The sequence below is a fragment of the Stegostoma tigrinum genome, chromosome 44, assembly GCF_030684315.1.
Source record: "Stegostoma tigrinum isolate sSteTig4 chromosome 44, sSteTig4.hap1, whole genome shotgun sequence".
Lineage (NCBI taxonomy): Eukaryota > Metazoa > Chordata > Chondrichthyes > Orectolobiformes > Stegostomatidae > Stegostoma > Stegostoma tigrinum.
Window position 1 is genome coordinate 14,818,501 of NC_081397.1, and position 13,295 is coordinate 14,831,795.

Below are 13,295 nucleotides of genomic sequence, written 5' to 3' on the forward strand. Positions count from 1 at the left end.
ATACTGCAACGAGGGAACCCCAGCTCCAGGTCTAGTTCAACATGGGAACCCCAGCTCCAGGCCTAGTGCAACCAGGGACCCCCGCCTCCAGGCCTCGTGCAACCAGGCGCCCTCGCCTCCAGGCCTAATGCGACCAGGCGCCCTCGCCTCCAGGCCTACTGCTACAAGGAGTCTCCACTCCGTCCAACTGCAAACCGTGGACCCCAGTTCAACAACTACCACCGTGAGGGCACTCTGTCTCTGGACCTACCAAAACCAGGGGCTTCCACCAAGGCAATAACCAGGAGACCGCGGCTCTGGGCCTCGCACAACCAGGAGACCCCGGCTCTGGCCCTTCCACCTCCAGGAGCTGTCACCATGGCGATAAACAGGATTCCCCATTCTAGGCCTACCACAACCAGGGGACCCCAGCTCAAGGCTTAGCACAACCAGGAGACCCGAGCTCAGGCCTACTACAAATGGGAAACCCTGGCTCCAGGCCTACCACAAATAGGACATCCAGGCTCCAGGCCTATCACAACCAGGAGCTGCCATCGAGGCAATAACCAGGCGTCCCAGTTCCGGGCCTACCACAACCAAGTGTCCCTGGCTCTGCTGCCACCTCACCGATGTATAGGGTCCCTGCTCTGGGCTTACCACAACCAGGAAACTCTGGCTCCAGGCCAAGCCGCTGCCTTGCCAAGAGACCCCCCTCACTCCAGTCACTCTCCTCTGTGATGTTACCTTCTCTGCTGCCGACAGGAAGAGATGAAGAAAAAGACAAACAGGGTAAGGAAAGGAAGGAAACAGCCACCTGAAGCAGAGGGCACAGGAGCCCGAACACTGCCTACCATGCTGGCATCGCCATCTTGAATGTGTGAGTGTTTTATCAATATGTATCTGTCAGGTTCTGCTGTGTGAAGGTATGAGTTTAGTCAGTGATCTATAGCACTCAGTTTCTGCAATGGGAATGTGTGAGTGCACTTATTAACCTGTACCTGCCCATCTCCGCTGTGTGAATATGTACTGTAAATGTATTTACAAATCTCTCAATGTTAGTTTCTACTGTGTGAATGTTTGACTGCAATTACCAACCTCTGCCTGTCAGGCTCTGCTGTGTGAGTGAGAGTTTAGATCTCAATCCATTCATGTTCGTTTCAGCTATGTTGATCTTGAGTGAGGTTATCTCTCTGTAACTGCCAGTTCTGCACTTTAATGTGAGAGTGTGGTTATCAATCTCTGATTCTAAGCTCCACAGCCCTACACATCCAGTTGTGAGTGGTGGTGGAATACTAAACAACTTCAGAAATATCCCAAGCTCAATAATGGAAGAGCCCAGAACATCAGTGCAAAAATTAAAGCTGAAGCATTCACACCAATCTTCAGGCAGAAATGCCAACTGGATGATCCGTCTTGGACCCGTCCTGTGGTCCTCAGCATCACATCAATCAGTTCTCAGCCAAGTGAATTTGATTACTGAAGACTGGTGCTCCAGAACTTGCAGCACCTCAAGCCAAACTGTTCCAGTAAACCTACAGCACTGGTGTCTAACCAACAATATGGAAGATTTTCTGTACACAAAGAAGGAGGACAAATCCAATCTAACTCATCAGTTTCCTCTCAATGATCAGGAAAGTGATGAGAGGTGTCATCAACAGTGCTATCGAGCAGCACCTTCTCAGCAACAACCTGCTCAGTGACACCCAGTTCTGCCAGAGCCACTCAGCTCCTGACCTCATTACAGCCTTGGTTCAAACATGGACAAAAGAGCTGAATCCCACAGGTGAGGCGAGAGTGACTGTCCTTGACATCAAGGTAGCATTTGCCCGAGTGTACCATCAAAGAGTTCTAGCAAAACTGGAATCAATGGGCACTGGAGGCAAATTCTAGTAGTTTGACCAATTGGGGCGAGAGTGAGGCCATGTTCCTTGGGATCTTGGATGACTGATCCCATTTCCCCTCACCATCAGGTCAGATTACCTGAAGGCGCTGGGAATATGGCTTGTAGGTTGTGTTCAAAAACCTGGGAGTTGCACATTGCTGAGGGGGGGGGGCGCAGAAACTCTGTATGTCTGCATGTTTCTCCCTATGTGTGCCTCTATCTCTGTCTCTGTGTCTGTCTGTCTCTTGCTCTCTGTCTCTTTCTTTGTACTTCTTTCCCTGCCACATTCTTTCATCTCTCCCTTCTCTATCCCTGTCCCTCTATCGCTCTGCCTCTCAATCTCTCTAATGGTTTCTCTCACTCTGTCTCAGCCTTTCTGTCTCACTCTACTCACTGTTTCTCCATCTCTCTTGCTCCCTCTGCCTATCACTTTGTCTTTCTGTCTCTTCCTCTATTTGCATCTCTATCATTGTCTCTTGTTCTCTGTTCTTTCTCTCTCTCTCACTCTCAGTCTTCTTTCTCACTGACTCCATCCCTCTCATTGCTTCTTTATTTCATTCACTCACTCTCTCCCTGAATCATTCTTGCCCTCTGTCTTTCTCTCTCTCTCTCTATTTATCACTTTCTCTGTCTTTCTTCCTCTATCTCTCTCTGTCCTCCTCTCTTCTCTCTCTGTCCTCTATTTCTCTTTCTCTCTCTGCCTGTCTGTCTCTCTCTGTTAGTCTGCAACTGTCTTGGTCTGTATCACTCCTTGACGGTCTCTCTTGTGTTCTCTGAGTCTTTGATTCTCACCCTTTCTCTCATTGCCTCTATCTCCCTCTGTCTCTACCTCATTCTGCTTGTCTCATTCTCTGTCTTAGTCGGTCTCTCTCCCCTTACCCCACTTTCTCTCTCTGTCTCTCTCTCTCTCTGCCAACTCCCTCAGTCTGTCTCCATCTCTCCTTTCCTGCCTCTTTCCCTCTGACTCATCCTCCTGTCCCCGGACCCTCTTGCTTTAATTGACCATGGTGTGTGAACGTCTTGTGTTAATCTCACATCCAGGGATTGTTTAATGAAGATATAATATTTCAAAATCCCAATATTATCTTACTATTGCATATTCCCTCGTGACTGTGTCAATGCCTGTGTGTGTGTGTGCACAGTTAAGCATGTGAGACCAGGGGGCCAGCACCCTGTATGTAAAAAGTACTCATATACTCTTGCACGTAGATTAGTGACCATGATTCTGTGGATTCTTAGCGTCAGCAAATAGTAGGAGTATGGGCTGCCAGTTATTCCCAAGGAATGGCACGAGGGAAGTGAGGAAGCCTTGCTGAGATTGTGCAGGAGACATGGACACCATGAACCGAGCCAAAACGGCTAACAGATAAATGTGGCAATTTGCAGATATTTTCAGAGTGAAGTGAGAAACAGACATACACATACTGACCAAGGAGCAGAGAGTGGCGGAAAGATACTTAGATTTCCAGCAAGTTTCACATCTGCTCAGTCTTTGATTTAAAAATTGAACATGTTCTTGGCAAAAATGATTTGAAAGGTAAGCTGTGAAGGGGGTGTAAGGGGTATTCAAATGGAGCGATGTGGAGATGGTCAGTGAGTGTGTAAAGCATTGTCTGACGCAGTATAAAGTGGGAAGTGTGATGTTGTCAGGAAGAACCAATAAAGGGAGTTTAATTTAACCGGGGTGATGTTGCATGACTCTGAGGTACAGAGTGCTCTGGGTGTCCTGGGATATCAATCACATTGAGTTTGTCTGCTTGGGTAGTGAGGGATTAGGAAGGCAAAGGGATTGTTTTCTTTTCATTCATTGACAGGATGTGGGCATTTATCCTGAATTCCTGTCTGTCCTTGAGAAGATAGGAGGGAGCTGTGTTATTGAACTGTTGCCCTTCATAAAACTAGTATTTTTTGGAGAAAGAGAATGTGCAGAAATTAAACAACTTCTCTGTTCCTGCTCCCAGTTTAATGTTGGTCAATTTAGTTCCTACTGAGTTAGAGACTGGAATTTCATTGAAGATCTCAATGTGTTTACGTATCACCTAACCCAAAAGGGAGTGAATTACAGACTGTAATCTAATTGAGAGGTTCAGAGGTTTTAGATTAGCGTAACACATATTGGGGACTGAGTTATAGTTTGGAATCTGGTAGAGGTATTTTGGGATGGTTTCTATATAGACTAACAGGTACGAGAGAGTAAGTTACAGGTGGAAGTATAATTGAAGGGCTCAGGGTAGTTTACATAGAGAATATCGACACCAGGGAAAAAGTTACAGACTGGAATCTAATTGAGGGGATGATGCATTTATCGAGAGACCAACAGATACTGAGGAGTATTACAGACTGGAATATCATTGAGAGATTTGGTTTAGTTTAAAAAGAGAATAACAGGAATCTGGGAATAGAATTCTGACTGGTCTCTAATCGAGGGCTTGGATTTGTTTATATGTGGAATAACAGATATCCAGGAGTAAGGTACAGATTGGAGTCTAATTGAGGGCTTTGGTGTGATTTGGTTTTGAATAACTGATACTCCAGAGTACTTTACAAACTGCAATTGAATCGAGGAGTTTGGGGGTGGTTTATATGGAGCATAACAGAGATCCGGGAATAAGATACGGACTATTTATTAATTGAGGATTTTGAGTGGAATTACAGATATCTGGGAGTGAGATATAGATTGGAATCTTAACCAAGGTTTCACAGTGGTTTATGTTTAGAATATCAGATTCCTGAGAGTGAGTTACAGACTGGAATCTCATCAAGGTGCTTGGGGTAGTTTATATTTAGAATGAAAGATGCATGGAATTGAGTTACAGATTGGAGTCTAATCAAGGGGTTTCAGGTGTTTTACGTTTTGAATAACAGATCCTGAAGAGTGAGCTACAGACTAAAATCTTATTGAGGAATATGTGATTTATATATAAATGTGTTTCAGACTGGAATCTCATTGAGGGGTTTTGTGTGCCTTACATTGGAATAACATACACTCAGGAGTGAGTTGTTTTCAGGAATCTTATTAAGTGGATTGGGGTGATTTATATATGGAATAACAGATACCTGGGAGTGAGTTACAGACTGGAATCTCAAAGAGGGGTCAGGAAATTTATGTACGGAGCAACCAGATAGGAGAGGAGCAAAAACAGGGCAGAAAGTAGCCACCATAGACCAACTCAAAAATGACCAACTGGCATCTGAGGACGTTTCCACAGTCTCTGAAAGGCACTCCCACAGTGACCAACAGTCAGAAAAGGACAGAAAAATATTTAGATTTCCAAACAGCATCAGATCAAGACTGTCTTTATTGTTTAAAAACTGACTCAGCAGAGACAGATCAGAAAGTAAATTGTGAAGACGTTATATGCTGAGCTGTCTGCAAAACACAGGTCAAATCATAGGAAGCCAACCTGCTTGGTCAGCCAGCAGCTAGGAAGACGAATAGTGTGTTCCCAGATTTTACCAGGATTATGTAGGATGTTGAGGTTAAACCATCATATTAATATCGGCCTATAGTGAAAAATTAAATGAGACGTGGGATCAATTTCTTTTGCTGCAAGCAGTTCCAAAACTTTTTACATGCAAAGTCGTTAAATACACTATTTTCTTGACTTCCCACTTGCCTTCTTTGAACTACATCCCCATCTGCTTTCCCGATTCACTGAAGATATTAATATTGTTTCATAATTTCATTACCATAATGGTTAGTCCCCATGCTGCCTATCTGGCACTGTCTCATTTATCTTCAGTCCAGTATAAATACAATACAAAAAACAAACACAAAGTTCCATCTAAGAGCTTTGTATATTTTCAGGGAGACTGTTCTATTTAATTTGTAGAAATCACAATTTTAACTCACCACAAGTCACAAATACTTGATTTTGGGACAAACCTCACGACATCGGATTCATAACTCTGCAACTGATCCTGAACAAGGTCACGCGCACCTACAACCCAGCGGCGAAGCTATTTCAGTTTTTGCATATTCAAGTCTCTCAGGTATCTGAAGCTGGCAAAGTAAAGCAGGCATTGCTGAAATGTTACATTGTCTCAGGAATTTCCTGGCGTCAAGTTCTGGAATTTTCCTTTCATCAGCTTGAAACAACTGTCTTCATTTCCTATCTATGCAAAGAGAATTCACATTTTTACAATGTCGGAATGTGTGAATGAAAACAGCTTTTGATATATTTCCCCCCTCCCTTGCCGACACAATTTCAGATCCACTTGAGCCAGACAAATATTTTAAGCTTGTTCACTGATGCCATTTGATGTTGGTACAGCACTGACATTGACTTTACAAATAGGGGAGTAAAACAAGGAAGAACAGTGACAGCAATGCAGTTTGAAAATATTAAACAATGCTCCTGTACTAGCCTCAAAGATTCTCTGACTCTGAAATCCCCGGCGCACAGAAAGCTGGGCAGATCATGGGGACAGTCTGTTGTAGGATTTCCCTGCTGTCAGCGTGATTCAAACTCTCTCTCTCTCTCTCCAAGCTCTCCACTCACCACACCATATATTTTCTCCTATGTCTTCCTGTCCTGTGCTTATTGCAGCTATTTCAAGTTTGACTTTCCAACTTCTACTTCTTATCCACTTATGGGATATCCCGGCAGAGTTTAAATCCGTGTCCCAGTCACAGGATTGTGGAGAACAAGGGAATTTTGCACAGGATGTGTCAAGTTGGTTAGTTAGTGAGGTTTTGAGCTCACGAGTCGTGACTGAAACATCTTTCTGGGTGTGCGCACTGCTGAAGCTAATGTTAAATGTGTCAAAACAGCCCAATCAGCAAAGCAAAGGTTACAATGGCAGTAAAAAGGCAGAATGCTCTGGACATTAGAAACCATGCAAAATTCCAGACAGTCAAAACAAGAGCTAGGAAAATTCTGAGACGCAGTAAAATTTTAAAATATAAACATGCTCATAGCCACGTAGCTGATACCTTAAATCACTCCGAGCTTCTCCAAAAGTGAGACTTTGCAGCAGAGCGCAAAATGCCTTGAACCGCAAAAACCACACTTGGTTGATGGTGGCTAAACTTAAAAATAAATAACATATTAGTAAATGTCATAAAAAGATTGGTGTATTGTGTCGCTGAGGCTTATGATCAAGATGTCATGGGACAGTCAGGAAACATGACTTATATATAACAATGTAACGAACTGCCAACTTTAGCCTCGTCTTGCAGGGTCACTAGTAACCCTGTTTACTGCCTCTCCTTGCATGCAAGCAGCAAACTCGTTAATGTTCAACAAACTACCGCCTGAAGAGTTATTTCTCCGACAGTATTTTCTTAGAGGTTCCACTGAGATGGCAAAGCCTCTGGCTCGAGGCATGGGCCTAGATCCCGCGCCTCACCGGTACCCGAACCAGCCGCGGTATATAAAAGGGAGGGAATGTTATCCCGTTTGGGGCTTGTTTCACCGTCAGGTTCGAGGTTATGTCCTCTGTCCAAGTACGGGGTAAGCCACAAACGGCTACGCGTTGGGGGAGGGAAGGTGTTGAAGTTATGACTGAGAATTAAGAAGGAACTCCAGTAGACAAAGTGAAGTCTCTAAAGGAATAAGGGAAAAAGGACTCACAGTTTAGAAGCTTTATTTCTATGAGAGGATATGAGTCCCACCTCCGTGAAGTGATGTGAGCAGTTACTTCTATAAACATGAGAGAGGAAAAGTCGTCCCCGGGAGGTAATGGCCGGTTTGCCTCTGCAAGAGGGTTGGAGCCCTCTCGGTGAGGTGCTGCAAGTCCCAGGCACTGTGAGGGTTTAACGTTTCCGGAAATCTGACTGGCGATAAATGTCAGAGATAATGGGAACTGCAGATGCTGTAGAATTCCAAGATAATAAAATGTGAGGCTGGATGAACACAGCAGGCCAAGCAGCATCTCAGGAGCACAAAAGCTCCTGAAGATGCTGCTTGGCCTGCTGTGTTCATCCAGCCTCACATTTTATTATCTTGGCTATAAATGTCATCTTACTTCGCGAAGTGATCACGATGGGGAACAGTATCTCCAGTGAGACAGACCCACAAAAGCGGACACCATTGGCTTTTTGTGCATTTACTCAAGTTTATCGAAAAATGGGTGACTTGGAGGCAGAAAACGGAAACGCTGTTTCCCTCCGGCGGCACTTTTAACTGCGATCGCTTGAAACAATTAGGTGTGATTTTGAGTCAAAGAGAAAAACAAAAGAGGAAAGAAGGGTCTCGGTCTGAAACGGCAGCTTCCCTGCTCCTCTGATGCTGCTTGGCCTGCTGTGTTCATCCAGCTCTGCACCTTGTTATCAGAAATAATGACGGCCTGGGACTAAATAAGAACTGTGCTAAAACGATGATTTGCTCGTCAGGCTGGACTGAGAGCTGACACTGATGATGAAGTACAGGCCCGTGACTGGGATGACTGTCAGACCTGGTCCAATCGAAATACAAACAGGACGGACACGTCCATGGTCCATCTGCCCCTCTCACAGATTCCAGTCCTCATTCCCAACCCCCCTCCACCACATTATTACCCCCCCCCCCCCCCCCACCACCAACAAGTCCTGTACCACGTAACCAACTCACTTCTACCGCCGGTACCGGGGGCAACACCAAACCCCGTTATTTCGGGAGTGAAAATGTTTCTGGCCCTATTTCAAAACATTCCCGTTCCCAAACTGGAAGGGGAGGTGCACCGGCTCCCCAACTGTCCATGCGCACATTCCCTGGTCTAGATGGCCAACCAGGCCAGGCCGAGCGACCTTGGACCCCCTTCTGAACTACGGGGTATTGTTGAAACTTTGCCACACCTCCCAAACAAAAAAAAATAGCAATTTTGCACAAGTGCCATAAGCCACACGGAGGGGATTTAGATCTTATGATGGATGCGTTGCCTCGGAACCAACAAACGGAGCCAGGTTAAAGCAAAGTGTGACTGGCCAGGGGACCCTTATGGTTAAGCTCATTTGAGACAACTTTGGGAAGATTTAAAAAAAACACTTAGCTGAGAGTTTTCCATGAACTGTTAATTGGGCAGAAATTCATAATACTTTACAAAAGGTTGATGAAGATGTCGGCGATTGTGTTGAACAGCTCCAAACTGTTTGTGAACAGTGTTCCGGAATTGAAGGAGATGCGGGGACACCTGCCCTTGTCAGTATTATTGTAAACAGGCTGCAACTTGGTATGAAACAGATGTTTTGTACTTTGTGTTGGATGGGAAGCTAAAAATCTGAATGTGATCCGGAACATCTTGCAACGTGGCCAGCGCCAGTTACTAAATGCAACAGCAGAAAAATAAGGAGAAACCCGATCGGATCCTTATTGCTGACGACCACCCCACAGGCCTCCATGGGCTAATAAGGGTCGGGGTCGTGGCCAAAAATGCCCAAGAGAGTCAGATGGCCCTTGTTACACATGTGGCCGCATGGGACACTGGGCTCGGATGTGTAAAAGTGACCTGATGTCCCCGAGAATCCTGCGCCTTTCTCCGTTTCCAATTCTTTCTCTAATCCCACAGCACATCAACAACAGCCATAAGGATGTCACTCCCAGATACAGGATACATCTTTACTTTTGTCCTCCCAAACTCTCCATTGCTTCCCCCGAGGGAATCACTCATTCCAGTTGCTGTTAATGGGAAATTATGGACTTTTTGGTTGACGCTGGAGCGACATTTTCCACTTTGAAAGCTTCCGATTTCCCTGCCATACCAAGGACTGACAAATCAGTCCGAGCTGTGGGACTAACTGCTCGGCCGGTTTCTAAACCTGTTTCAGCAGCTGTTATATGCGATGTTCAGGGCCGGACTAGGGAGCACCAGTTTTCACCCGCAGACCAAGTTCCTTGCAACTTCCTGGGCCCAGTCCTACTGTGTAAGGTGGGCTGTTTGCTCACTTGTACACCCAAGGGCATTGAGTTACATGTCCCGCCAGAACCATTTGCCGATGCTCAAGTACTCCTCCAACAAGCCGTCAAGGTTTCATGTCCCTTTGCCTGGTGCTGGGATATACCCAATAACTCCCTTTCTCAGTCGATGCCTCGGACGCTTGGAACTAGCTCAGGTACAATCCCACTTACTATCCCACATCCCAGTTGTTACTCGAGGGCATCAGTATCTGCGTTGTACAGCATATTATGGTCCTGGTGAAGATCAGGATTGAGGCGAGAACAACAAGATTGCTGAGTTCTTCTTTACGATTGCTTCTGATCTATATATTGAAAAGGAAGCCGTGACTCTCTCTATCAACCTTTCCTCCCACTGCCCGGGCACTGTATAACCAGCCTCCCCTACCCCTCACTGTCCCCTCAATGTGGCACACAGATTCGAAGCGAGGGACCTGCGTTGTATGATTTCTAGACTTCAAACGCAGGCTGCCACAAACTGTCTGCCGAATGATGATGATAATACAGTCAAAATCCTCACCCATCGATCACTACGACTCGTGTTCCATCCTCCTGATAAACACATTTTGACAACTAGATTAGGAGCATCACACTGTCGCCTCCCTCCCTCACTGTCGTTCGCTGTTTGACCCCCCAATCCTGCCACCCTTCTGCCCACGGAGGGTTACGGGGAACCCCACGGTTGCGAATTTGTCGCTCAGTCCACCCACCCTCCCAAGACCTGATTTCCAAGATTACCGGCTTCTCAGCCCTGCCTTTATATATTATGTGGACGGTTCCGGCTCGCCTTCTCCCACTGGGGGCCTTCAGGCTGGATCTCCCACCTGTAACCGTCACCAATCAGTGCAACCTCCCTCTCCATGTTCAGCCCGGGCTGCGGAACTGTTTGCCCTTTCCCCGGCATGTGTCCTCGCTGAAGGGAGAACGGCCTCTATTTTTACCGACTCCCGTTGTGCTGTTTGGGGGCTGCCCGTCACTTTGGCAAGCTTTGGGAGTCACGGGGTTTCCTCACTTCTTCAAGAGCCTCTGTCAAACACGCACTGCTCATTCAAAGCCTCCTGAAGGCGAAACAACTTCCCTCTGCCTTGGCCATTTTAAAATGTCCTGCCCAAGTTAATTCCATTGACGATGTGCCCTCGGGGAACTCTCGGGCCGATCTCGACGGTCGAGGGACGGTCTGGGATTATGGGACGCCTCTGTGTCACCCTCACTGCCCCTGACACTTCCGCTCCTTCTCTTGCGGATATGATAACTTTACAGTCGGAATCCAGTTCCGCTGATCTATCATCTTGGCAAGTTGCAGGCTGCTCTCAAACGGCATGGCGGCTTCTGGGTCTCCCATGACCAGCCGCGCAGACGTGCCCTCTGCCTTGCTGCCCCGGCTTGCTGGCATTTGTCATCACTTTCCACTTGCGGAAGGCAGGTCGGCATGAACATTTTTGTACTGCAGTCCTGGTATGCGCCAGGCTTTGCAATAATAGCTGAAAGATAAGCGCTAGATGCATGATCTGTCAAAAAATGAATACAGGGAAAACACTCACTGCCAAGCTTCCCTCACAGCCCCAGCCATGGGAGCCTTTTGTCCACTTGCAAATGGATTTTATATACAAATGCCCAAATGCATGGGCTTTAGCTATGTGTTAGTTATTTTAGATGTGTTTTCCGGGTGGGTAGAAGCTTATACTCATCGGAAAAATGATGCCACAACAGTTGATAAGAAATTTTACAGGACTTTGCACCCCGATTCGGAGGACCAGAGCAAATCCCAAGTGACACTGGTCCATAATTTACCAGACAAGTAATTAAGGAACAACTTAAGGGATTGCAAACTGAACACCATCTGTCATGTCCCTATCACCTTCAGTTCTAACAGGGACGGGAGCAAGGCACAATGGAGACTGAAAAAAACAAAATAGCAAAATTGTGTGCGGAAACTGGACTGAAGCAGCCTGAGCCACTGTAGATGGCTCTCATGTTATTGCGGTCCAGTCCTAGTTGGAGAACTGGACTGTCTCCTCATGAAATTATAATGGGAAGGCCGATAAGATTGTCAGTAAACCCCTTTCTGTCAGACAGGTGGGCATCCATCGCATGGATGAAACCTTATCCAACTGTTGCATATTCTTGCCTCAATCTCTTGAAGCCTTCCGTTCACAGTACGGGCCACACTGTGTGGCTTCTTCGAGACATGGGAAGAGACCCTTTGATCCAATACCTTAATGCTGACTAGATATCCTAAAGTAATTAGATGAGATTCCCTCCAGTGTCGAAACAGGCCCTTCTGCCCTTGGAGTCCACACTACCCCTTGGAGCATCCCACCCAGACCCATCCCCCGATAACCCACACACCCCTGAGCACTACGGGCAATTTAGCATGGCGGATCCACCTCGGCTGCACATCTTTGGACTGTGGTAGGAAACCGGTGCACCCGGAGGAAACCCACGCAGACATGGGGAGAATGTGCAAGCTCCGCACAGACACTTACTCGAGGCTGGAATCGAACTCGGGTCCCTGGCGCTGTGAGGCTGCAGTGCTCACCACGGAGCCACCGTGCCGCCCCAAATCTAGTTCCATTTGTCAGCTTTTGTCCAGTATCCGTCTAAACTCTTCCTATAGATGCCTATCCCCTCCGGATGCCTTCAGCTGTTGTAATTTTACCAGCGTTCATCACTTTCTCTGGCAGCTCATTCCATACAAGCAACAGCCTCTGCGTGAAAAAGTTGCCCCTTAGATTCATTTTAAATCATTCCCCTGTCACCTTAACCTATGCCCTCTAGTTTCGGTTCTGGTACTCTAGGGAAAATACCTTGGCTATACACCCTGTCTATGCCCCACATAATTTTATAAAGCTCAATAATGTCACCCCTCAGCCTCCGAAGCTTCAGGGAAATTAGTCCCAGACTGTCCAGCCTCTCCCTATAGCTCAAACAAACCCTCCAAACCTGGCAACATCCTCATGAATCTTTTCTCAACCCTTTCAAGTTTCACCACATGCTTCCTATAGCAGGGAGACCAGAATTGAACACAGTATTGCAAAAGTGGCCTCACCAATGTCCTTTTTCACTGCAACGTGACCTCCCAACTCCTATCCTCAATGTATTGACTAATAAAGGCAAGCATTCCAAATGCCTTCTTCACTGTCCAGTCTACCTGCAACTCCACTTTCAACAAACTATGAACCTGCACTCCAAGGTCTCTCTGTTCAACAGCACTCCCCAGGACCTTACCATTAAGTGAATAAGTTCTGCCCTAATTAGTCTTTCCAAAAAGCAGCACCTCCCACTTATCTAAATTAAACTCCATCTACCACTCCTCAGCCCATCCGACCAAGGTTCCACTGCACTCAGCAGTAATCTTCTTGGCCGTCTACCACATCACCAACGTTAGTGTCATCTGCAAAGTTACTAACCAAATGTTCGCATCCAAACATTTTATACAAATGGCAAAAATGGAACCAGCACCAATTCTTGTGACACATCGCTGGTCACAGGCCTGCAGTCTGAAAAGCAACCCTCCACTGCCACCCTCGATCTCCTACCTTCGAGCCAGTTCTGCATCC

The 13,295-nt window shown here is 46.4% G+C and overlaps 1 protein-coding gene across 1 annotated transcript in view; it reads right to left on the reverse strand.

Moving 5' to 3' along the window:
• Positions 1-5,369: 5,369 nt before the first annotated feature.
• Positions 5,370-13,295, reverse strand: part of LOC132206853 (high affinity immunoglobulin gamma Fc receptor I-like) — a 41,978-nt gene continuing 34,052 nt past the window's right edge. The window contains exons 11-12 of the mRNA XM_059641949.1: positions 6,798-6,893; positions 5,370-5,977 (exon numbers count right to left, since the gene is read on the reverse strand). Coding sequence (XP_059497932.1) covers positions 6,804-6,893 — 90 coding nt within the window. The 3' untranslated portion in view covers positions 5,370-5,977; positions 6,798-6,803. The remainder of the gene's footprint in view (positions 5,978-6,797; positions 6,894-13,295) is intronic.